Source organism: Drosophila eugracilis, unplaced genomic scaffold (assembly GCF_018153835.1).
Source record: "Drosophila eugracilis isolate 14026-0451.02 unplaced genomic scaffold, ASM1815383v1 contig_367, whole genome shotgun sequence".
In the NCBI taxonomy this organism is placed as follows: domain Eukaryota; kingdom Metazoa; phylum Arthropoda; class Insecta; order Diptera; family Drosophilidae; genus Drosophila; species Drosophila eugracilis.
In genome coordinates, this window is record NW_024573224.1 from 3,986,293 (window position 1) to 4,013,037 (window position 26,745).

The following is a 26,745-nucleotide window of genomic DNA, read 5'->3' on the forward strand; positions in this document are numbered from 1 at the left end:
ACAGTATGGTTCCCATAAATAAGCCAATAGTGGTCCAAATATGGTATGTTGTATCTCGTTGAGCTTGTTTTCTTATACCTAATGGAACTGTATTCATAGTTTAAAATGTGAAATTTTGACCATTTTTTGCAAATTTTGACGATGTTACCCCTTATGTAAAATACCAAAATTGGCCTAAAAACAGATATTTTTTTAAAATAGCACAATAAATAGGTTTCCAAATATAGAATGTCATACATCGATGAAATCGTATTAACATTCTCTTTAAAACTGGATTCGGGCTAGAAATTTTTATTTTTGTCCCATTTTGGCAAAAAAACGTGATGTAACCCCTTATCAAATAGGAAAAAATTTGGTTAGAAAATAAATTTTTTCAAATTTCGCCAACGAATGATAGGGATTAATAGTCTTGGCATTTGGCTGCACAAAAAAATGTTCTTTTAGATGTATGGTGTTTTTTAGATACAGCCGCAAGGAAATAAGGATCGTTAGCCACAAAAGCATCTAAAAATAGGCATTATATAGGTTGACCTGCATTGTGAAAAGATTTTATTTTCGGCAAAAGCATTGTTTTTTAAGCTAACTAAAATATGAAATCGATGTTACTTTCTCTTCATAGCTGCAGTTTTTTACAAATAATTCACAATAAAAATCACAAAACACAAATTGCACAACAATTGAAATTTATTTAAAAATAAATTAAATTTTCCTTTCATTTTTTTTGTTTTATTTTATAAAATTCTTACACAAGGATTACATATAGAGAATGCGCGACATTCGCACGAACCGCTGCGTGTCTATGTGTATGTCCGTGCACCTCTAAGTGTACATGTGTACGTGTGTTTCGAGGGACACCCTTGTCTTCCAGTCGCTGCTATAAGTAAGTATGATTGAATCTTTAGTTTGTTTTACACCGGAATTTCGAATGGTTCATCTAGGCTGCAAATCGTGGAATTTTCGTGTCTGCGGGGATTCTTATCTGGGTAACGAGCAGATCTCGCAGGATGTGAGCTCGCCGCGGTTGATGAAGGTGCAATGGTTGCACGTCCAGGTGTTGGCATCCAAGTCCATTGCCTCCGCGCCAGCAGCTCCAGCGCTGGACGAAGCACCACCACTGGGATAGCTAGTTGTTCCTCTGAAATGGGAAAAAAACAAATTAAATAGGGAAAAGGTTCTCAGTCATTTCGAAAACTTACCCACTGCCGCTGGAACTGGCCTGGATAATAGACTCGATCAGCTTCCACACATCCTCGCTCTTGAACTGGGCGGCCTGGTTGGGATTCTTGGTGCGCACCGCCTCCAGCAGCGGTCCCATGTGTTGCCGCAACGGTAGCATATCCATCTTGTACAGATAGACCAGCAGGTGGAAGTCGGAGACGGCCTCGAGGAATTCCTCCTCACCCCAGGCGGACAGATAACAGCTGAGAGCATTGAAGTCCTGCAGGTGACCGTCGATGTAACGGTTCTCGATGGGGAATGGCTGGCGCTTGTCGTACTCGGTGAAGGTGTAAATGGGTTGCAGGGGAGTCGAGGCGGGCACATCCACCAGAAGATACTCCACGGGCAGAGGGCGAGCCAGCCGCTGCACCTCATTGCCATACTGATCCTTTTCCTAGTGGGGACAGAAGATATTTAACAAGTTATTATGAGGTTTTAACAAGATTAGCCCAGCAAAGACTTGGCCCAGTGACCTACATAAGATTTGGGCCAGAAAGCAACGGGGAAAAACATTTGCTGACGTCTGATTTGCTCTCTTTTTTCACCCATTTGGCTCTCACTCTCTCCCTCTCTTGAAAAGCTCTTTGACGGACAACCTGTTAGCTCGGTAATGACCTTGCCTACATCTATCAAGGCTGGCGGCAATCGTCTCTGGTCTTGGACGCTCAGGGACCCTTGATCCACTGCTCAAGATAGACGGCCAAGCCAGAAGTCTAGTTCTTAGTTAAAAGCCAGAAAAGCCATAACGAATCCGAGCATCCCTGAAGTTATGCTATTAAAATCCAACCGTGCTCAGGGGACTGCCAGTATAAAAAAAGCTCAAAGGTTTTTGCTTCAATCAGAATAAAACAGTAAATGCAATTTAAATTTCAGTTAATTGAAGATTCCAGCTAACTGTTGATGACAGTTGGCTGTAAATTTTCTTATCCTTTTTTTTATGGAAAATCGAAATGAAAGTTTTCACGATTAATCAAAATACTCAACAAACTGCCTGAGCGAATGTCAAACTGAGTTTGCATCTGTTTTGACGCCCATACAAGTTCCAGAGAAGCTAAAAATAATTGCATCACTATGTTGCAATCTCGTTAATAAAATGGTGAAAAAATACAGGTTTTGTTACAGGACGAAGTCCACGGCCCCAGGCTTTATGATTTCAGTGTCACGACAAACGCAATTAAGTTGGTGCTAGTTGTTAGTGGGCGGCCCGCCAAATGGGGGCGTGTCAGTCGCGGAGGCGTCAGCATGGCAACAATTCCCACACGCTACCAGTGCATCCGATTGGAATGAAATAGCACGCATCACCAGAACATGCATAAGTTAATTAGCTTCGGAGCCCAGAAATTGGACACATATCAACGGCAGGCGGCAGGTGGCGGAATATCTGATGGAGCAGAAACTGGTCAAACAAAATCAATAAACGTACATAATAGAGGTTGAGCAGGATGTTGGTTTGAGGACTCCACCTTCGGCTTCTTCAACCTTATTTAACTTCCACAGCCACTCATCAAAATGCGTTACAAATTTCCGCTTCCGTTTACGTCAGCGGTAGAAAATTCAGTTTGCAGCTTAAATGAAGTTAATGCAAAGTGCCTGTATATCCTCAAAATGCTATAGAATGTTTGTCAATCTTTTGTCTATTAACAACCTGGTTGCAGGAGAAATGATATTGCTATGAAAGTGGCAAGGGATTTTCGAGACAATGCAAATTTACTGGACCTGCAAATTAATGCCATTGTGTTTGCAGTTTGACCCGAAGAGTTGATAATTGAATTTCCATCTGGTGTAGAAAAGCCTTTTGTGCACAGTAGCAGGGCTAAATCTCTTGATTTGGCTTTTAAGCAATTATGAAATAATGAATAAAATTTAATTTAGAGTTTGTGTAGAAAAAAATTACTCTAAAAACATAAAAACACTTTTGATTTCGAGAGAGACCTTTGAGGTGTCCTCAATATTTACCTATACATGAAAAGCAAGGCAAACTTTTATCAAACTGCAAACGAAGTTTGGTCCGCAAAACAAATACAAACGTAAAGAGGGATGAAAAAATAAATAAAAACTAAATAAAATCAAGGTAATTAGTTAGCTGCAAGGTTAAAAAGAACTAATTAAAACTTCATTATGACCTGTTATTTTGAGTTGCATGTGACTTTTTATATTCTAAACTAGAGTTAAGTGTTCATTAAACGTAAAAATAAATAATATTTCAATTAACATAAAAAAATAATGGCACTGCTTTTTGGAAGCAATTTTAAAGACCAATTTCAGACCTGTAAAAAGCCAAAATGAAAATGCTAACGTGAATTGCAAAGTTGTATGCAAAACTATTTGCATGTTCTGCGGAGCAGAAGAAGACAGTTAAACGAGAGGAAAAACAGCTTGACATTGACATTGGAAGACACTTAAAAAGAGAGAGAGAGAGAGCGCCAGGAGCCAGGACATACAAAGCTTTGCAAGCTCTCTCCCAGCAGTATAAAAGCCACATCCTGACGAGCCGAGGCTGCATTTGCCAACAAATCGCTTAACGGGCAGGACGAGCCCAGCTTCGAGTCGCGCTGAAAGTTAAACGGCACGCGTTATACTCGGTTTTTTTGTGTTCCAAAAAATACCCATCTCTATATATAAAGTATATATCTACACTTTTTTTTGGCTAACATGCCTGGCCCAAAGGAGAAATCTCATCAAATGCGTAGAGTCATTAGATCGTTATTTCACCATGTTCTGGACGGCGGTAGCCTCCTCCACGCTCTCATCCAACAGCGCTGAGAGCTCAGCGGGATTGGCCAGTGCGGCCCCAAGTTATCAGCAGCAGCACACGAAGCCATCACCGCTGAGAGCCTCATCCAGCAGCTGGCAGCTTAGTAATGCAGCATTCAAATCGCGACTGCAACAGCAACAGCTATTGCAGCAACACCAGCAACAGATACAGCAGCAAGACGAGCAACAGCAACAACAGTCCGAGGACTTTGCCCAGCAGGAAGTGCAACCAAATAAGGAGGAAAAGCCAACAGTGGGGCAAAAGACTAAACCTCAGACAGCGAATATCAAAAAGAAAATCAGTCCAAGGAGTGAAAGTAAAATCTTCAAAGCTTTCACCTCCTGCAAGTGCACTCAGAAGTAGAAAAAGTGTACAAATGACGAAACAATAACAACCGAAGTGAGAATATTTTTTGATGCATTTTCAAGTTAGAAATTATGAAACGAACACAAACTAAAGGTACAACAATAACAATTAAAAAACAATCAAGTTCCTGTGGATTTTAAAGTGAAACAAATAATATTAAATATTTTTAAAGACAGCTAAATTTGAGGATTAAAACTTTTGTCTTACGGTAAGATTTAAATGATTTACAGCATTCGTTTTAACAAAAGTGCAAAAAGTGATTTAGTAAAATTAAAAAACCTAGAACTAGTTACTAAATTCTAACTTTAAAATTTACATTTAGTTTTCCTTATATTGTGTTACCTTTCCCCGCTTATATTCTATAGCAAAATAAAATATGATGATTTGAAAGTTTCTTTAGATTATTCTCTTCCACAATCACAGATTTCTGTTTGATATCTTGAGAAATGCTTAATCAGTAGATTCATTATCATATCTTAACGGATGCAGACCTTCAGCCACACTTATACGAGATTCGTCACATTTCATTTCGCATCCATCAAAGTTTTGCTTTGATTAGCACATGATTTGACATGCTGAAGGTTAATTTGCATGATTGAAGTCTGGTAGGAAAGCTCTTTTGCCCGGCGGGGCCAAGGGCCATCAATCAAAAAAGGTCGATTTCCCGCAAAAGTATGCTAATTATTTTTCAACTCCACCCTTAACCCTCATATGCAACATTTGTATGAAATTAGTAACACGTTTGTTACATGTTTAAAATGATTTCTTTTCTGGGAAAACTTGTTATCACATTTTCTGTAGGTAGTTTATGATTTCCTACGAAGATAATGGCATAGTTCATAGTTTCCGTAAACGGCTTCCAGGAAAACAATTTGCTTGCTGTTGAGATTCTTATTATATTCACTTTTTACACAATATTTCTGCTCACAGATTTATGAACGATTCTTTAGAATATGCCTATGGCCAATGCCAATCATGGAAGTTAATACAGTGCATTATTAAGGTGCAAAATTACAAAATCCCTTAAGAAAGAGAAATCATTTTAACCTTGCAATAGGCTTTAAAAGTTTGAATTATTGAAATGCAATTTAATAGTAATTTCCTAACTGTTCAGTTATTTAAGATAATTTCCCATACTTAGCTTTATAACCTTACAAAAATAATTATATAGACCCGAGTAACGTTAGGTCGAGGAAGTTCAAGCTTGATATTAATCCAAAGGAAACTTTTTCCTTGGCTTGCTTGTTATTCAAATAGAGTCCATCAAACGCCGAGCTCCCTTACCACTTGCTTGCAAATATGAATTGCACACTTGACCATATGGCTGGGAAATTCTCAGCACGTTTGCACTGCCATTAAAATAAGGGAAACCAATTATTGTCCTGGGCCGTAGTCCGCTTATGGCAATTAGCAAAAAGAGGGGGGACAGATTTTGCTGTATAGTCCGGCAAGGAATAGAGACCTCCAGCCATCCATCCTGACCATCGGACGAAGGTGACACACAAGCACGCAATAAATTTTTATTGCCCGGCATAAAAACGGAAAGCCAGGCCAATGTCCAATGGCACTGACAATGAGCCCAAGGAAAAGGAAGTGGGCCAAACTGAAGCGAACCAGGCCACAAATTGCTTATCGATTTGCAGATTTGCCTTCGCCACTTTTTTCTTTATGATTTTAAGCCAAATGCTTGCTTGGCCTGAATTCGCTGACGCAGTTGTGGAAATTGATTGAGCAGACAATGTCGGCGGAATGCACACACGTTCCTAGTCAAGCATTGAAATTTCTGAATAATTCAGTAGGCCAAGTATGTTGACGTGCGGAATATTCATATGATTTTGTACATCTTCCCTAGAATGATTTCCAAAGAAAAATTCTCAACTAAAAAGGGGTTTTCCGATGAAATTTGGCTTTCATTTTAATTAGCATTCAAAATGTACTGAAAATTCAGACGCTCACGTTTTCCTTGCATAAAACATAAGCCAGGAGCTTTTTTTAGCGTGGCAAACTTTTAATTTCATTTGGGAATTGCATGTGTTAAGCGAAAGGCTTCGACATGTGTGTAATAAATAAAGAGAAACCCTCAAACGCATAACTTAATTCAGACAAAAAGGCGATTTAAGGAAGATCCCCAAGGAATAACCCTAAAAAAAACATCGAAACGTGCAACAGGCCTGTTAAAAATGTATAGGAAAGACAATTTGGTTAGAGAAATCCATGGGATAGGGTAAATAATTCCTATATATTATATATACAAGTTAATGACTAAAGAATGTAATATAGTAACTTAATTCTAGTCAACAAGCTCTGCTCCATAAATACCCATTATTTTTATTCCGCCAAAGTACTTACAATGTGATTATCAGCCCACGTGAATTATATAAATAGTCCTTTAAACCGCCAACTAGCAATTTGCACTCTTTATCCCCATTATAATTCCACTTAATTACTACTTTACTTTCATTTCCAACAATTGACACTTGATAACAGCAAAGTTTCATGAAAAAGTTATCCAATTACGCAGGCTTACAAGCCGAGAGAGAGGAAAAATAACAAAGGGACAGAAACTGCGGTTGCTGAATTCACCTCAAAAACAAATAGAATTTAGCAATAACATTTGTCAGCCGCACACAGTTTCACTAATTAGGGCATTCAAGGTGTCGACTGCGGGTGTGATGGGTGTAAATGTGGCTAAATGAGAGTTAAGCCTGAATAATACTGACAGACGTCGGGGCGGTTAATTTATTGTAGACTTGCTGCAAATAAACCAACCGACAGAAATCTGTCATTGTCTTGTACTGGCTTTTCTTTTTCCCCTTGCTATTTAAACCAAAAAGGACATATACACACAACTGTGTGTCATCAACAATTGTCATGAATACAGTGTGGTTCATTGTCAACTTAATTTCCAAGCGTGTAAACAATTACCGAAACGAATTCGCGAACAGTTTGTATTCTAAACACAATTTGGCAAAGAAACAAAAAAAAATTGTCATAAATAAGAATTTATGGCAAGGCGACAAGGAATTCATTTTGTTTTTACGCTTCGATGGCAAAAAGTGCGAAAAAATGACAGCACCCTAAAAAGTAGGCAATGTTTTTTATATGCCATATGCAAAGGCAACTTCCTTCTGTAATTGTCGGAGCCAGCTGAATTTGCAGACAGCTTAAAGCATTTGCATAATTGCCGAGTAAAAGGGGGAAGGAAATGTAAAGGAAAGTAAATGGCAAACATACAACCAAAAGTGAATAATAAACAGAAAACAGAATAAGCGTAAGGAATGTCTCAAACGTGTTTCTCACTGTCCAATGCCATGGAAGAAAATAGAATCCGAGACGGGGAAAAATACGGGAACGTTTGAAGACTTCAGGTGTACTATAACACCATAAGAAACAAAAAATACATACAGGAGGTCATTTCAGAGCTCATTTTTCAACAATGTTTGCTAGCTGGTTCTTGTTTGTTTTTCATGCCAAACAAATTGCTCAGGAAAAAAGGGTTTAATTCAAAATGTGACATGGGATTTTGTGCTGTCTCTAAATTGATATACATATCATATGTAGGCATGATTTTATGACATGAAATTGAAGAAATGTATAGTCACCAGCTATGACATTTCCAAATACCAAGTACATTATTAAATGTACTAAAATCTTAAAGAAACTTCTAGATCGGAATAGGATGAAGTTAAGAAATATAATGAAGTTAAGTTTCCAAACATTAAACAGCCGTCGCCATTACATCGATTGAATATTAATTCACATGTTTAACCTAGTTCAGAGCTAGTTAGGTAGTGAAACATAAGCCAAAATAGAACACGCATGTTGCTTATCCACAAAGTTTTGGCTTTTGGTCCACATTTTCCACGAATGTGAATGCCATTTCCTTTTGGTCAGACTCTTGTGCGTTGCCATGGCCGGCCTTACTTGACTCCTCAAACCGCTGGTTATACATTAAGTTGAGGCCGGGTGTCCCACGCCAAAACAAAGTTTGATTACACAGCTTAGAACAAAGTCCCAATAACTGCCACACGGCGAAAACTTTCTCAAGGGGTCGCCCAAAGAATTAGGTCCGGAGTCTTATGGTCAACTAACAAGCCATGGGCTAGCGGTCTTAGACTTTTCTTTTGAAGGTGTGAGTAGAAGGTTAATCACAATCAGCAAGAAGTATAAACAATTTGAAAATTTACAAAGTTTTTATAGATTAAAACTCACGAATCAGGGAAAGGAATTCAAGGAAATGACTTAATAATGAGAGATCTCAATCAAATAATTCAAAGGCCTCATCTGAGGTTTTACTTATTTGTTTTAAGATTGAATTTGGCCAAAACTTTTCAATTTTGTTTGGTTTGCTTATTTATTTATTGTGCATAAGCCACTCAAGCTAAGAGCAAACAAAGTCGAAGACATCTGTTGATGATTTGTGCGAGACCGCAAATTAAACTGAAATAGTTTGCGGTGGACTATTTTTGTTTTGCGTTGGCAAAACCGGAAAATCTCTGTCAAATTCTATCCATAATATTCAAAATAGCTTGAAATAAATATTGCTAGACCAGAATGTCATCCAAGTAAGCCAGGAAAAGCAGTTTCTTAAATATCAGCTTTATCACATTCAGAAACATTCACTCGTAGTAGTAAAGCACACCAGGCAACAGTTAAACAAAAATACTCAATAATTTCGAACGAATTTTCTATTTTGTAGTACTGTGAAAAAATGGAGACGTCTATTAAAGTCCCAAAGGAACTAGAATCCCTGCTGAGCTGTGGACTGTGTCATCGTCCATATGATCTGGCCACCAGCTTTTTACCCAGGGAGCTGATTTGCCGGCACAGCTTCTGTGATGAGTGTGTGACCCGGAGCACTTTCCTCGAAACATCCGAGTGCATTTGTAATCTGTGCGGAGTTCGCACCCATTTGTTTCGCCAAACTCTTCCCAAACCGACGGCCATCATGTATCTGCTTCGTGAAATGCCAGCTTTGGTTTTGGGCAGGGCCATGTTGGATTTCTCAGAGAAGAACAACAACCACATCATTGAAGATTCTAAAGAAGAGCCCAAGTCACCATCAGAAAACTGGCTAGAAGACATCTGCATGGATAGCTTTTTAGCCAACAGTGCTGAGCATTGTTTCATCCATGCCATGCCGAACTCCACGTGGTGTCACAATTGTCAACTTTTGCTATGTCGCGCCTGTTCGGATGTGCCACAACACCACGATCATGACCTCGTCCGCAATTTGGAATACAACGTTCTGCTGCGTCAATTGCTCGACTTAGAGCTGGAAAAGATTAAACAAACTGCTAACCGTACTAGTGAATTGGCCAACCGCGAAATGAATTTACTACGCGAGCTGTGCGCAACTTCCTTCAACGTACAGTTGCATGTGAAGCGAATTATTTTGGAGCATCATCCCAGTCTGATATCTTCTAACATGATGGGTTGGCATCTGCGAGCCAAACAGGATCTAAGCAGAGTTAGTGGGAGTCTTACAGTAGCCCACATGCATCAAATGCTCATCCAGTTGGTTAAACAGCGACGAAAGTTCGAGGGTCTCCTGACCGACGTGCACTTCGAATGCCGAATGCGAGCCGCAGTCCAGGAGAACGGCATGCAGATCCTGGATTTCAAAGGATCTAAATGATAGGATTGTAAGGCTGCGCAGTAATCCATATCCTGGTGAAATTCCCGCCAATGTAGAACCACCGCAGGCACTTATTCTCACCAACTTTTGCGTATTCGTCTATTGGAGTGAGGTTCAACGTCGAATGCTTTCACCGCGCTCTAGGACTCCGACAAGTAGTCCCGATATACTGCCTCAGCCCCGACGAGCAGTGGTACCACCACACTTCAATCATTGTTTTAGGGAGCATGAAATTCAACAATACTCCCAAGAGGTTGAACACGAGCAGAATCAGATATTACGGCCACCGATGAGAGAAAGATCAGCTGGCGCCTCATCCTCGCCGAGCAGCAGCAGCAGCAGCAATAGCACTAACCAAAGCATCTTTTCCTCGTCCATCAACAATGCCACGGCTTCGTCATGCGACAACACAGGGGTTCTAGACTCGGAACTTCATAGAAATGTACAGCTATTTCGTCTTTTGATGTGGCAGGATCAACAGCGGGAAATGCGCCTGGAGCAGCAGCGTCACATGTCGCAGCAGGTACACCATCCAAGCTACCCAACGGTCCAACCAGAATCATCTTGGGTCAACAATTGGGAAGAACAAATGCAGAACCCTCAGCAGCAGCAGCAGCAGCAGTACATGAACCATCAACATCAGGATTATCAGGATCCGGGTTCCAGTTCGTCGGTAAGCATTATGCGGCAGCCGTCCATTCACTGTTACCCCATCTACTTTCTGGACATGGAAATAGCAGGCGAACTGGCCGGACGGGTACTAATCGAGGTGAGATCAGATGCCGCCCCGAAGATGGCGGACAACTTCGGGGCACTTGTCCGCCACGATCGGGGCTATGGATATCGGGGCTGTGTCGTCTTCCAGGCGTGGGGAGGTGAGAGCATCATCACCGGTGATTTCGAATTGCAAAACGGACGCGGAGGGCACTCCGCCTTCGAGGATCGTTACTTTCTTCCAGATGATACGGGATGGCCGGCTTATAGAGGAACGATCGGCATGCGCAGGGGACAGCGGCGACAAGACAAAAGTGGTTTCGTGGGCAGCCAATTCCGATTGGTGCTGAACGAGATGCGTTCCTTTACGGCCATCTTCGGGTTCATCGTGCAAGGCATTGATTTAGTTGACCGAATAGCGTCGAGTGGCAATGCTCTGGGACGCCCGGAGCTCAAATGCATCATTCGGAATTGTGGCGAGTACCATTTAAACCAATAACCAGACTGACAGATCCTCCAACCAGCCAAGTCCTCTTTTAAAATCCAATGAATCGTAATCAAAGCCTCCCCCACAAACACTTCAATTTTACAACTCCCCCTCGATATCTATACAATTTTTGGTATGATCTATTACTGATCTTGGTACGAATTTTTCTAGAAAATAAATGTCCCATTTGTAAAACGTCAAAAAGTTGATCAACATTTTCTTTTGACAAAAAGCAGCCAACAGAAGCCAATTTTTTTTAACACAGCATAGAATTTTTATAAACAATTTACAAGTCAAACAAACGTTTTGGATGCTATTTAAAATACAAATAAAGACTATCAAAAAAACTTTAAAATTTCAAATTCATGGATAAGGTGGAAATTCTAACAAACCTTTATCATAATTATTAAATATTAAGTATAGCTTAAGAAAAAGAACACTTAATTTGTGTTCAAGCGCTACGACGTTACCTGAATACAGCAAATTAGCTACAATAAAATTAAAATAGAATTAACACAACACCTAATAAACACCTAAACATTTAAAAAACAAACAAAATATGAAACAGGTGAAAGCAGATTAAGAAGCTGATAATGTGGTCAATTCATTTATCCAATGTCTGTTATCCAAAATTATATAAAAGGTATAGATTTTTCGATGTCTACATATGCATTTTATGTGATCGTAACTAAGAATATGTTTGTGATGGATAAAGTAATGAATGCCAAGAATAGCCATCCGTAAATAAATTAAGGGAATCAAATCGACGTAGTAATACCCTAGCAGAACATTAAATAAATTTTAGTTTTATTTTTAACTCGACAAAATATAAAAATTGAACTACTTTTTACGATGTTTAAGTAAATTAGTGGAATGACCACCATTATTTTAATTATATTTAAGAACGAATAATAGTTTTCAAATTTCAAACATCAAAGAACTTTTAATTTCATAAGAAAATATGAAAAATAAGAACGAAAATTATATTATCCGAAAAATAAAAATATCGCAATCAAAAATTATTTAGATAGAACGAAAACAAAACTAGTTTGGCAAATAATTAATATTTCAATAAGCACTAAAAGTAAAAAAGAGGAAATATTTTGAAATTTGTGATTGGCTGGCAGATGCTCAAAGGGCTATAACTTTAACAATTATGTAGTCAAAAACAATATCGGTGTTTAAGAGTGTCCCTAGGTATACGATAAATGAAATGGAACTCAGAAGGTAGACCCAGAGCAATGATGAGAAGTACAAACCAAGGAGAAGAAAGGAAAATAAACCAAAATTACGAAATAATTAAATCAATGTAATTCAAGCTAATGTAAGCCTCTTGATGTACAATTTTGAATTGACATTGCTATTGAAACCCAGAGTTTGCATGTTCCCAACCAAAATAAACCCCATTTGAATTGATGTCTAAATATGGAAGTTGTCTGTATAAATGTGTGAACGTAATTCAATAAAGGTTGCTCGAAAACTGATTTTGTTTTTAAGGGGGAATATTATTATCAACACTATAGGTTGGAAAGGCATTGGACTTCGACGGATTTCCCAAGAACAGTTTGTATAAATAATTGAGGAAGATTCCACCACACTCACCTTATAGAAGACATCTGGAACATACTGCTTGTCCGTGGATTCACGCACGTAGCCCAGCTCAGGCGCATCCTTAGTGGGTATCAGACAATTATCACGCACCAGAGCCATGCACTGAGCCGAAACCGCATAGCCCTCCATATGCACTTGTTTGGTTTTATCTCCTAAAATGTGAACAAATTGAATTAATGAACTATGATATTTAAAGGTCAAAATCTTACCCGTCACACAAATAGTCACGAACTTTGAGCCAAAGACGCCATTGGAGGCATATTTACATGGATTCGGATGTCGGTTCTGTAACTCGCCGGCTGTGATGCACTCCTGGGCGGTAATAAAGTGCGACTCGATGCCACGGATCTGTTTGACAGTGCCGACACTCGCATCTTCCGTGATGAGATCAGTGAAAATCCAACCAATCTGTAATATGCACAGAAATCATTAGAAAAATAAAGTCGATTCTAATAATAGTAAAAGCACACCTTCTTCAGTCCAAGTGCAGTGGCCACCGCATCCACATCATCTGCTCCCTCATCAGGCTGTATGTTGATCGAATCCCGAGTGGACTCTTGTGGTGGCTCATAGATGGCTGCTACCTTAGCCCTAATTCCTAGCGGGACATCAGTGTGCTGCTCGTATGTTCCGTAAAGATATCCCATGCGTTGGTGTCCAGTAGTACGCCAATAGTTGAGGAAGCGCTCCACGATTTTGGTGTTTTCAAACATAACGTTATCCACATGGCGATATGTCTGACGGTTTAGCGTTATGGCTGACGGCTGACACTTGGAGCAGATGCCCTTAGGCCATGGTGGATGCTCGCGACAACCTGGTTTAATGCGGCAATTGATGTCGTCGAAGACGAAGTACTTGCCCTGGTCCATTCCAGAGGTCTGCTTACGTATGTACGAGTGGAAGGACAAGTGCTTGATGTTTTGCTCCTTCAGGTAGGACTCATCGTACGGCTCCAGGGCGGAGCAGTGGACGCAACGACCGTTGGCATTGTGATGGCAACTGCAAGGGATATAAGTTGATCGGTTAAATGGTACAATATTTGAATATTATAAAGCTGCACTGATGATATAACACATAAAAACGAAATCTTACAGCTTGCTATCGCGTTCGCGCTTGATGGTGCCGTCCGCCTTGCTCAGAGCTTGGTCCACGTCATCTTCGACCACGTTGATGGACTGACGAGCGCTGCTCGGGTTGCTGTTGCTGCTAGCCTTGAAGGTCCGTGTGTCCAAGACAGTGGTGCTAGTGCGCTAAAAAGCAATAGAAATATCAAAATTAGTTCCTAATCGAACTTCTCTAGGGGATCAACTTACGCGTGACGATGTGCCAGCCATCTGTTTTAAGTAGACCATGTCGCCATGCTTCAAGGAAGTTCCCACCAGCTGAGAGCCACTGGCCTGCAGCTCTGTGAGAAAGTTACGCTCCTTGAAGAGCCCAAAACCATCAACCTTTAAAGCATTCTGAACGCTGTCATATAGATGCTTCAGGTTCGACTTGGGCGAGATCTCGATGCGTTTGATGCCCTCCGCTGACTGAACGCGAATTAGCTGAAATTAAATAATAAATAAAATATATTAATTAGTATTTCGGCTGGTGAATAATTTCAGTTCTGGTCCAACCGATTGTTTGCATAACACAAACAGACGATGGCGCACAAAGGCGTAAGCGAAATTGCGCTTCTTGTAGATAAATTGCTCGAGCATCAGTGGTGCACAGGCCATTTTGTGGACTTTCTGGACAGGTCACTGGGTGGGTGGTTAAGAGGGTGGTGTTTTTGAGAGGGTGCTGGGTGGTTCGGGTGGTTGGGGGTTGTCAAGTGTGGTGTAGCTAGGAGCTACTGAAGCCCGGAAGGCTTTTGCTTAGTGTTTCGAACTGTACGTCATGAAGGCGCGAACTTGACTGTGAACATTTTTTGGCATCGCAATAAAAACAAATGCAATTCGTTGCCAAAATGAGTGCATAGTTAAAAAGAGATTAATTTGCACGAAAAGAAAATTGTACATATTTAGATTTTTTGGGTTTTAAATATTCTTATAAGCTTAAAATTTTTCAGATTTTTAAATTTTACAAATTTATTTCAAAAGTAAGAAATGAAAATAAAAACATACTTTTTAAAATGATCAAAAAATTATGTAAAATATTTTTTTCAGTGCTGCACACCCACAAGAAAAAATGTTTCGTTTAGTCAGACACTTCTGCATTATTTAAGTTTAGTAGTTAAAGATAACCTATGCCGCTTGCAGTTATCAATAATTATTAATAATTTATTTGTGTTTCAGGTCAAGTCATAGTTTTAAACACCCCGCCAATACCCCCTCAGTCCACTTTTCCGCCTAGACTGCACTCTATCAATCGAAAATCTACAAGTCATGGTACCATTTAATTTCACCGCCTGCACTTTTAGGCGCATGATAGGACTTGGGGTGGATTTACACCAACCGGAGTGCATCCATATCGATGTGACACGTATTTTCACTTCCACTTTTACCGGCTAAAACAGTCTTTAAATATAATTCCCATATATAATGCAACAACAACAAACGCCATCAAACTGGATAACCGACTTTGTTTGCCGGCTTTTTGTACGTTTCGTATATGCGAACATTGATCAATTTGCATTACAATCACTGCACAATCACATCTCTCGTAAAGTTAGTACTCAAAAAGCACTATACAATTTGTTATCAACAATTTACTTACAATTTTGTCATTTGGCATTGTAATTTTGTCTACCTCCGTCTCTTTCGCACAGCTGCGGGCAGTGTCACCAGGTTATAGTTCCACTTTTTCGACCAAACGGACAACCGATAACGATAATAGATTTATGGTCACATGAATTTAGGGTATTTATGCCAGTGGCTGAAAACACCATTTTATCGATATGAAAGTAGCGGACTATTTAAAAAAAGGAAATTTATCTAAAAGTTTTCAAAAATGTAATATCTCGAAATTCTGGTAGAGTTTGTGCACATTTATTAAAATAGCGGCGTGTTTTTCTATAACAATTATCAACAAATCGCATTCTAGTGGAAGACAGCAAATGAAAGCATTGGAAGTGACTCCTCCGCTGGACTTCAGTCGTACTTGAGGTTGCCCATGCAGATGTACTTGATGTCCACATAGTCGTCAATGCCGTGCTTGGAGCCCTCTCGTCCTACTCCAGACTCCTTGACACCACCGAATGGCGCCTCAGCAGCAGAAATGATACCCTCGTTCACTCCAACCATGCCCACCTCCAGTCGCTTGGCCACTCGGAAGACCTGCTGCAGGTTCTCACTGTAGAAGTAACCAGCCAGACCTCTCCTGGTATCGTTGGCTTTCTTCACAGCTTCCTCTTCATCCCGGAAACGGATGATAGAGACTACGGGACCAAAGACTTCCTCTGAATATAGTTGAGCGGATGGCGGTACATCTGTGACTATTGTTGGTGCATAGAAAAGTTCACCCTGGTCAGTCAGCGGTTTTCCACCCAAGATAATATTTGCTTTCTTGGACCTCGCATCCTCAACAAAACCACTGACTTTCTTGAACTGCATCTCATTGATCAGGGGTCCGATTTGCACATCACATCCTTGTCCATCGCCAATTTTCAAAGCCTGCACGCGTTTCTTCAGCTGCTCTACAAACTTATCGTACACACCATCCTGGACAAAGAATCTGTTGGCTGAGACGCATGTTTGTCCGCAGTTCCTAAACTTGGAGGCCATGGCACCATCTACAGCTTTTTCGATGTTGGCCGAATCGAAGACAATAAACGGAGCATTACCGCCGAGTTCGAGGCAAATCCTCTTGATGCCATCAGCCGAGTTGCGGAACAGGAGTTTTCCCACTTCTGTGGAGCCTGTAAAGGATATGCCTCTCACGTCCGGACTCTTGCAGAAGAGATCGCCGATTGGAGCTGCTTTGTTTGTTGTCACCACATTAATGACACCCTTTGGAATGCCTGCATCCACTGCCAATTTGGCCACAGCAAGAGCTGTTAGGGGAGTGTCCTCGGATGGCTTGACTACCACTGTACATCCCGCTGCTAGTGCAGCTCCTGCCTTTCGCGTAATCATGGCCATTGGGAAGTTCCAGGGTGTAATCAGAGCAGCCACTCCGATGGGCTGCTTCATTACAATAATCTCCCGGTTGGGCAGAGCACTGGGCACTATCTCGCCGTAGACACGACGGGCCTCCTCTGCAAACCACTCCACGAAGGCGTTGCCGTAGGCCACCTCCCCCTTAGATTCGTTGATCGGCTTTCCCGACTCAGCGGTCATTATCTCGGCTATCTCCTGCGAGTGCTCCTCGATCAGTTTGTGCCACTTCTGCAAGGTGAGATTAGATTAGATTAGCAGGGGTTAGCTACAAATTAGAGAAATGTTGACAAACTGGGGTCCCAGGGTATCACACGAATCTGGATCTGAATATTCAATTCTTAATATGCATATCATGAAATGCAACTTCTAATCTGTTCTGCTAATTGTTTTTTGCGCTGCTCTGATAAGGAATGATCTCGACACTCACCTTGAGCAGGTTAGACCGATCTTTGGCCGTTAGAGATCGCCACTCCTTAGACTCGTAGGCCTGCTTAGCGGCATTTATGGCTTTTTGTGCATCCTCTACCGTCATGTTGGGTACTTTTCCGATCACCGCTCCATTAGCAGGATTTCTGACCTCGAAGGTGGCTTTTGAATTGCTTGAATCCACCCAGGCACCATCAACCAAGGCCTTATCTTGAACCAAAGCCGAAAATCCACGCATCCTGGAGAAGTTTACGTTACTTCCAGTTCGTGCGACAACGCCAAGATGTCGCCACATAATGCCGGCTAAAAACAAAAACAAATTATATGAGAAAATTAGCAATTGGCTACTAATCGATTATTGACACCGGCAGCTAGCCGCACTCTTTTATCACCTTTTTTTTACCTGTCGGGGGAGTTTGAGGGTCTTATCTTATCTGAAACGGTATCGGGAGGATTCTCTGCTGTCCAGAATTCTTTGAGCTTCTTTATTGGTCGCTTTGATTGGATTTAATTGATTTTAATTTGATACGCTCCGTACCAGCAGAGCGATAGAACCTGCCAACTCGATTATATTGTAATCAAAAACAGCTGCTTGCAGTCTGAGAAACTGCCAACCTCTTTGTCTAAGTTTCAATACCAGCTGTTTACAAACCGCGAAAAATTTGTGATTTGAAATTGGTAATAATAATAATTGAAAATTCAGATTAAAAATATGTTTATAATATCTACTATAAAACTTCATTTTTTTTTTTTGAATTACAGCTTGCATCATTATTTTTTCCTATAATTTTAAATTTTTGTATTTGCTATAAATATTTCCCAAAGCATTTATCGAAATCAAGAATTTCCCATTGTGCTATCTATCATTGATGTCGGAGCACCCACCTTTCGTCAGCCCAATAGGCGGCAACCGTTTAACTTTCAAAAACAAAAAAGGGAGCAGCAAAAAAAAGAAAGTCCATGCTCGCTTCCTGATTCCCATTTTTAGCAGTTGCTTTGCTGCGATTTTAAGGCAGCGCCACTTGTCCCACCAATCTCTGGACAATCGGTGCCTTTCGCTCGATCTGCCCGATCTTTCTTTTTTGCATGCGCCGCCAACGTGGAGTGGAGTGCAGTGTGCTCCATTTATTATGACTTGGTAGCCAGGCATCGCGACCATAGATTTCACATATGCCGGCAGCAGTTCTGGCAGAAGGTGGGCCTTTTAACCCATCTGCAACACTGAAAGAAATTTATGTAAATTGTGCATGCAAATGACTTTCGGTAATAATGACAATAGAGTTTATATTGGCTTACAGCATTCATTACATAAAAGTTTAGTTTACCAATATAATAAATATAGTTGTATAAATTAAATACTTTTTGGTAAGTTTTTTTGCAGAGTGCCTTTCAGCATTAGACAGCGTCTGGTTCTGCCTACTGGGCTACTGGTCATGCAGCTTCCATCTCCTCCAACTCACCTGGTTTATGGTCTACCTTCGCCCTGGAGTCCGCAATCTGTGTTGCAAATTTTGTCAATAAATTTTGGCTAAGAATGCCAAAACAGGCGGCCGGCACACGGACATCATAACTGTTAAGATAAGATTGCCTAGATGGCGATCGCAATCCGGAATCTCGAGCACCGAAATGAATTCAATTAGTTGTGATTTAAAACTAATTGAAAATGCGTCTAGCTCGGAAGCAAACGTGCCTGCTGCCGGGTCCTGTCGATAGGTGTTTAAGTTATTTGTCTTAAGTGCTGCCGGGAGGTGTGTGCCGCTGTCCCATTCCAGACTGATCGAGATCAAGATGCACTAGGAAATACACTATGCCAAACTTAGATACTTTTATAAAAATAATAAGTTAAGTCAAATACAAAAACTTGCAAGCTTGAATAAGATTTTATAGTATTGATTTGAGGCATAAAATGTACTGTCTATGATTTATTAGAATCTTGTAATGAATCTGCTGTAATTAGCACATAATATTTTTCTATGTATCGAAACAATTTGATGCATCTCTAAGCATCATATTGATTAATCACAGATTAATTATGAAAAAATTCTGATATAAAGGTCATCATTTCGCCAGTTATGGTTGCATTATCATCGTGGCTCATCAGAAGCCCATCTAATGAAGTAGTCAGTCAGTCTTTCGGCACTCAAAAACCAATCTAATGTCAACTTAACAGCACAATTTTGACAGTTTTAATGCGCTGCCATAGGCAGCGAATTTATGGGCCTTCGTTTTTATAGAATGCAAACAATTGACAACCCAGAAATAGGCAGCCGTGTGCCTTTTGTGTCGGCTAATTGTAATACGAAATCATAACACGCCATAAAAACGACACAAAGCTGGAAAGATGGGATCGTTTCGTATAGGATAGGATCTGCTTGGACCGGTTCTGGTGCTATTTCTTTTGAGGCGGAGGCCCTGTGGAAGCCCAAGACGCCGCCCTGGCAGCTGGTCAATGGGAACAATGATGTGGCTGGTCCTCTCTTTCGCTCCAAAGATCCCTGTCTCTGTTTTTTTATTTTTTTTGTTTTTCTTTTTGGGAGGATTCCAATCCACTCTCTAACGCGAAGAGGCTGAGACATAAATCATGTTTGGAAACACGTTCCTTAACGCGAGTTTAAAACATCTGTTGTTGGGTTTCTCGGTTGGGATCTGATCTGGTTGCCTGGCAGCTTTCTTGCTTTCTTGAGAGGACAAAGGACAAAGGACTCGTAAGCTTAGGGCGCAAACTGGTTGCCAATTGTCCTGGCAATGTGGCAAGATGGCAACAAAACAAAACAGCCGCCGAACAGATAAATGTCGTGATCGACTCAAGCAACAACAGCAGCTGCTCCCTGGGCATTAACCATCGTCGGCTACCTTCATCGGCAACAAATTAACCCATTGAGGACATGATTATTCCCAGAGCAATTTCGAAAGGCATATCCAAATTGACAAATCTTTAACATTAATTTTTAATCGTATGCATTTTCCTTAAGTAATTAATAAAAACAGTGCACCTTGATAGATGTCAAGCAAAATATCTTTTAAATAATAAAAATGTTTATCAAAATAAGACAAGAGATACCCTTTTTAACCCAAAGCCTTGAAAGGGTTAACTTTAGAAATGGCTATGACTTGCAGGATAATAGCTTTTCTGCTCCTGTTTTGGGTCCCTCTGGTCCGAATCCAATTCGGATCCTGCTGGCTAACCTGGTCCTGGTCCTGCTTCTGTTCCTGCTGACTCACCTTGGCACGTGTGCTTAACGATCGCTTCTGCAGCTGCTCTCACAAGTCAAGTCGCAGGAATATCGAATAAGGACGAAGATGATGATGAAGACGATCGAGTCGGAGCAGCTGCCAGAAGTTCTTAATTTCCAATGTCCCAGCCAGAACCGAAACGAGGAGTCCTGAATGCGTCAGCAGATTAGCTCTGTTCGGGTGGAAGCAACACGTGTGCGATTGTGATTGCGATCCCATCCAGGATACCTATCCACTGCCCTCGATGAACATAATATTTTTTTTATTTTTGTATATATAGACGATCCCTTTGGTCTAGCTTAATTATTGTTTACCTTTGCATCAAGGTTACGTTATTATGATTATGCCCTACTTGATTATTATTTCATAATTCCGCCGCCCATTGTGTACCTCTCTACTTTCCCTGGCATGTCCTGGCATGCACTGGAACTCGATCCCGTTGTCCTTGAGCCGCACATAACGATCCCTGATCCCTTATCCGTATCCTTTGTTGTTCCTCGAAATGCGAAATTATGCCTTGCCAACCCCAAAAAATTCAAACAAGGATACACCCGAATATTAAAGATTCCAAGACCTAGGCTTATATAATACCCTTCGCAATGGAGTGAAAAGTGTTTGGCTAACGAGTGCTTTGTAATAACTACCTTTATTTACGACGGATTCAGGCGAATCAAATTAAATTGTTATGAGAAAGAAATTTTAGAAATTTCTCAAGTCAAAAAGTTTCCTATTTCCAATTATTATTGATTTTTAAGAGATCATGCTGGGAAGTTAAGTGTTGGGAATAATAGGAGTTTTGGTATAGTAAATATATAAGCATTCATAGTTATTATGATCTTTTGGAAGTCCACGATCGGGGATTCTGTATACCTCACTTAGTCTAAGGGTATCTTAATTGCGTCCTCCTTTTGACAGATTGAAATCATCTTCTGTGGGCCACGCATAATCCTTTGGTTCGACCTTCTGTTGTCTGTGGATAGGAAATAATAAATTGCGCATTCCAAACTTTTCTCCCTCCAAAAGTCTAGCCAAAGCTGAAATTCGGTACATTTATTGCGACTTACTCATCTCGAAACATGGCTTTTGGATCAGCAAACTTTGGGGTGGATTTTGAACTAGAACATTAACAGTAATACACTGAAGAAATAGGTTTGTTCTTAACTATAAATTAAAATAATATTGATTTTGAAGGTATTATCTTCTAAAATATCCATAAATATAAAAAATATCTTTAATTTATATGAAGTAAATATATTTGTAGAATATAAAGTTACATTTAGTATAAAGCTAGTGATAAGTAACCAGGTGGTGCCTATACTGGTTAGATATTCTTTCAGTGTAACATCAAAACACCGTCAACTGGAAGACCTTGGCACTTCACCAACTGCTTAGATTGGAAAAACTGTACCGAAAATCGCTTAAAAGCGCGTAAAACATAGTTTGAAAAGCAATCAAAGGAACTACGCATTTCGAATTTGATCCTTGCCTGAATTATACATGCGAGTATATGTGCTAGCTTTGTTTTGTATAATTTATGCAACCCCAACCCCAACGCACAATGCCATTGAAAGGACGGAAATGGGGTGGCTCTATTGCGCCTATGCAGCCTCTCCATTTATGGGGTAGTTCGATGTCAGGATAATACACAAAAGAAAATAAGGATATATCTTATTCTACAGCTATTTAATATATGCATATTTAACTTAAATTACCGGATCTTATAATATTTATTGTGTTTTTGGTTAAGTTGAAAATACTCTTTTAGCAAGAAAGCAATATAAAATATGAGGATATTGAAAGGAAGAACATAATCAAAGTTTTTCTAAGTGAAAAAAATGATGTCTTTTCTGGTGGATACCAGAAAAATCTGTTGCGTAGTCCCAGCTCCCTGATACAATTGCGTCGTTAAGGTATTCTCACGCTGGATTTTCCCAGTTTCTGTCCTTGGCCCAGCCCTTAGACTTGCCCTTGTCCTTGTCCTTGTCCTTGCGCCTGATCCCAGGTCCTTTTTCTTTTCGTTTTCCTTTTTCCTCGGTGGCTTGTTGTGTTTTTGATTTGGGTAGGCCTCAGTTGGTTGCGCCTTTGTGGGCATAATTATGCCTCCGTTCTGGAACCACCGATTGCATTCTCATTCAAATCCGGTGCAGTGCAACATTTCTCATATCGCATTTCCGCTTAATTGTCTGCGATTGTAACTGGCCAAAAAGGAAAGGAAAACATAATGAAAAGGAAGCGGGGAGGACGAGATGATCGCGATCATCCGAGAAAGCTCACCGGCAGCTGTTGTCTTTCTTATTATTTTTGCCAAGTTTATGCGAATCGCCCGAAACGCATAAACATATCAAATTACGACGATCGAATTTTGTAAAAACCGGAAGTTTTTAAATCTCTGTTTCTGTCTCTGTAAGACAAAAGCCCAGATCATTGGCGGCATTTAGCAGGCAAATCTTTAATAAATTTCAACATTTTTTTAGCTTTAATGGTGATGCACTGATGATGCCAGATCATCCCGTGGCACTGCCCTTGAGTGGACCGCTAAATAAAACAGAAATAAAGGATCTCCTTAGCGACGATCTTGAACTTTGCGTCCCATTTCGATCGCTTGATTTGTTTTCAAGTCACTGCAAACACAATATATCTGTTACATTTTTGTCGAGCTTAAGTTGGGATCTGTTTTTATTGAACAAACAGAGGCGATCGCACTGTAAACAGCAAAATCAGCACTCATAAAACAACGAAGATCGGTGGGAGATTAGCGGAGATCTGCGGCATCTTTTCTTTTGGGATGGAGAAAACCTCACCTCCAAGCGTGGGTTAAGTTCATTGACGCCTTTGATTTACTAATTTCTTACTCATAATTTTTGTTGATAGAACCTTAACAGATTTAAAGAAACTTTAACTTAAGTAACCAAATCTCTTCTGTCCTTACCTTAGACATTTGTCAACCTTTCAGCAACCTAAAAATGTTGTCCATAAAAATCTAATCCTAACAAGAATTTGCCTTAATTCATTTGTAATATCTTTTAGAGTCCAAAGAATTATCTTTCCTTGCATTATATTACGTTATAGCTCAAATCTTCTTATAATCTCCGCTCTCAAGTTCATGTTCTCGCTGATCCGCCTGATTATCCCCCTGCTGACAATGCAAATCCATCAAGATTTAATGCATACTTGAGTGCCTCACTACTGGAAGATTTCGTGCTTAGATCGCTTTACAACCATATGGGTGATCATGCCAAATTTGCACACCATCGATCCGATGGATGAGGCTGTGGCCCGAGGAGGGTTATTCGCGCTAACAACTTTATTGCACCATGGACAAGATGGGAAATTGCAGGAGATCGATCAAAAATACTTTCACCTTGGCTCAAATGAGTCGTGAAATTCACTCTTGCGCAAGATTCTTGCAAAAAAAAAAGAAATGTTACATGTATAGTAGGGATGGGATTTTCCTATCGAGATGGTCCTTTTGATGCTGCTTCTATTGTCCTTTTTCGGTCTAAGCCGCAAGCAAATTTGCTTTCCGTTCGAGATCGATCATTTTTGGGGTCGTAAATCACGGCAGGATGTGCAGGACCAGTGTCCTTTTGTCCCCGCTTTGCCATTGTGCTTGAAATGTTGTTTTCCTTTCGGCTTTATCTTTGCTTTTTCCTCTACTGTTTGCATTTCGAAATGCAAAATATGAACAAGAAGAAGAGGAGCGGCCGGCTGAAGAGAGGAAGAAATGCTGACCGATCTTTTGGCGATATGCAAACATCTGCCTTTGGCCCTGTTTACTTGTTTTTCGGCCACTCCACGACACAGCGTTAAACTCAACTGTACTTTGGTTCGCACTCTCAACTTTCCACACCAATTTGCTACGTGATCTGTGTCAGGAATCGGAGCAAGGATCATAGTGAAATCGATCACTCCACACCTGTTATTTAGGACACTATTAGCTACGTGAGTGAGCCTCGCGATCTTCGTTTAAGAAATCCCAAGACCACATGAGATACGTATATATATGTTTTTACCAAGAGCAAGCTGAAAAGGCTTAAGCCAAACCTGTTGGTCCGCCTAATGCCGCACATTAATTCAATAGGCCACGGAGGAGGATCGTGGGTTCGGTCATGCATGTAGATCACCGCAGCGGATCAAAATAAATAACCAAATGCAGACCGAAAGGAAGGCTCAAAACAGTCTCCGAAACAGGTACAGGTAGTCCAAAAATCCTCTGTCTGCTGCTTGTCTGCCGGATTAGAGTTAGAAAAAGGATCGATGAAAGGATCGCCAAGGATCTCGCCGATCGACAATTGAAGTGGAAGCCCTTTTACAGCGTCCATTCCAATCCATTCGAGCGGAAGTAACAGCTGCTGCCTGTTCCTTGGGTCATGATCTGCATCTTTTCGGTCCTTGTAAGACGGGCCTGGCAATTATCGACGCTGCAGCTGTAAAATCCCCAAAAACAACAGACCCATAAAGCCGAAATCACATCGAAAGCTTCGCTCCCACACAAAAAGCTTCCTGTGGTTAGGATCGTTTCGGCTGCACTGAGGAAAAACTGGATATTCTTTAAACTTTTTTGTATTCTAGATGCCAAAAGTAGATTTTATAATAGAAATTCTATAATATTTTAGTCCCAAGCTGCTAAAGTTGATGATGATGATTTCGGAAAGAAGTTTAACAATACAATTCTTTTTGCAGTGCAACCTGCTCTCTTCTGGCCCTTGCAGCGATGCATCTCTCTGTTTAAGACCCATCTTCTTCTTTGACTGCTGTCGTTGTCGCACCTGTCGCACAATTTATTTTTCGCCCAAGAAACAAAAAAGCCCAAAAAGCAATGCAGTAACCACCAAAAAAATAAAAACCAAAAAATAAAACAAAAAAAAGTTCAGAAACAGGGCAGCAAAAAGCAGTTGCTTGATGTGCAACGCATATCCGTTTGTCTTTAGCTTCCTTTTGGTAATGACGACAGAGCCGAAAGAAGCAGCTGCCGTTCCAAAAACATGGTCAAGACAACAGCAGCGAAATGGTATGGTCCTGATCCCAAGATACTTCGATGTATCTGCAGTTTCAGCAGTCTGCCGAAGACTGAGTAGCTTCCCAGCAGAATCGAGCTTGGGCTTGTAATTTGCAATCGTTCACATGCTGTTCTTGTCCGATTTTATTTGCTTTGCTTTATTTTAGATGCTCTCTTGTGGTCATAAAGTTTATCTGCCTTCCTGGCCGAGACCCAAAGAAAAACGATTGCCAAAAAAAGAAAAGATATATATATTGAAAAATCCCCTTCTGTTCGGTGAGAAACAACAAAAGGTTCACAGCTCTTTTCAATAGTTGTAGATCAATGTCATATTTATGTTTTGATTTCAGATTTATAACTTTATTAAAAATACGTACAAGGGGAACTTACATTTATGGCCATGTTCTTTGACACTTTGAATTACGAATTTCACTGATTACAATGAGAAATTTCACAAATATTTGCAGTAACATATCTAAACTGAAATAAATTTGTTGCTTGGAATTTATTATCAAGTCAATTTACCTATAAAGTTGTTTATTGTTGTTTATTACTTCTTTTCTAACTCCATTTCCGTAGTATATATTATTTTCTTAAAGAAAACTCATTTAGCTGTTGGAAAATGGCTCCATGGTTCTTCTTCTTTAAAAAAAATGTTAACTCTCCTTCCAGACTAACTAGTACTTATAAAGTACGCAGCTCAAATAGTTGGTTGGTCTTTGGGTTAATAAAGCCTTAGTTACGGAATATGCCTGTAAATACCAAAGTATGAATCTTTTTTATGAATCAAACTCAAATTTCCACCATAAAAACATAACAAGGCAATCCAAAAATGGTAAGTGATAAGTTGCAAAGATCTTTTTTGTGTGTCTCATTCTTAACCTTAACCCCTTGTTCCCCCTTGGGTGCTACTGCGGCAGCCGCATGTGGAAAATAAATTGCTTAGAAAACATAAACAAATTACAGCAAATTAATAAAGCTGTTCGACGGTTATTTAATGGGCCAGAGGGCAAACCGAAGAGGGGATCGCCGGAAAAGGGGCAACATGAACATATATCCCCCGGATCGGGGTGGTGGCATGTAAACGATAATGTAATGGTGAGGGTAATGGTATAACTATAACTATATCCCCTATTCGACAGACGATTTTTCCCTTTTGGCAGGCACTCGTCAAAATGGGTGTGAAGACGTTCGTCGAGATTAGACAATTTGGTA

General features: G+C 40.3%; 4 protein-coding genes across 6 annotated transcripts; 2 read left to right on the forward strand and 2 right to left on the reverse strand.

Annotated features, from left to right (window-relative positions):
* Positions 1-666: 666 nt before the first annotated feature.
* Positions 667-15,581, reverse strand: LOC108113651 (nuclear protein localization protein 4 homolog). 2 transcript variants are annotated; one of them, XM_041818680.1, is made up of 8 exons: positions 15,490-15,581; positions 14,103-14,336; positions 13,882-14,039; positions 13,260-13,788; positions 12,999-13,197; positions 12,781-12,941; positions 1,197-1,612; positions 667-1,135 (listed from the first exon to the last, which is right to left on the reverse strand). In XM_041818680.1, the coding sequence occupies exons 1-8, from the start codon at positions 15,505-15,507 to the stop codon at positions 976-978; spliced, it is 1,875 nt and encodes a 624-aa protein (XP_041674614.1). In that variant the 5' UTR covers positions 15,508-15,581; the 3' UTR covers positions 667-975. The 2 variants fall into 2 exon arrangements, with proteins under 2 accessions (XP_041674614.1, XP_041674613.1); XM_041818679.1 differs by lacking the exon at positions 15,490-15,581 and adding an exon at positions 14,409-14,680.
* LOC108116607 (GATA zinc finger domain-containing protein 10) lies at positions 3,704-4,606 on the forward strand. Its single transcript, XM_017228571.2, has one exon. It carries the CDS (start codon positions 3,932-3,934, stop codon positions 4,334-4,336), a length of 405 nt encoding a protein of 134 aa, XP_017084060.1. The 5' UTR covers positions 3,704-3,931; the 3' UTR covers positions 4,337-4,606.
* Positions 8,553-11,382, forward strand: LOC108116603. The gene is given in 2 exon segments (XM_017228559.2): positions 8,553-9,962; positions 9,964-11,382. Coding segments are annotated over 2 exon segments (2,139 nt in total). The 5' UTR covers positions 8,553-9,050; the 3' UTR covers positions 11,191-11,382.
* A 164-nt stretch (positions 15,582-15,745) lies between the features above and the next one.
* On the reverse strand, positions 15,746-17,864 carry LOC108113645 (succinate-semialdehyde dehydrogenase [NADP(+)] GabD). 2 transcript variants are annotated; one of them, XM_017224314.2, is made up of 3 exons: positions 17,701-17,864; positions 17,299-17,600; positions 15,746-17,099 (listed from the first exon to the last, which is right to left on the reverse strand). In XM_017224314.2, the coding sequence occupies exons 2-3, from the start codon at positions 17,590-17,592 to the stop codon at positions 15,864-15,866; spliced, it is 1,530 nt and encodes a 509-aa protein (XP_017079803.1). In that variant the 5' UTR covers positions 17,593-17,600; positions 17,701-17,864; the 3' UTR covers positions 15,746-15,863. The 2 variants fall into 2 exon arrangements, with proteins under 2 accessions (XP_017079803.1, XP_017079804.1); XM_017224315.2 differs by having other exon boundaries at positions 17,690-17,864.
* Between the last annotated feature and the right edge of the window lie 8,881 nt (positions 17,865-26,745).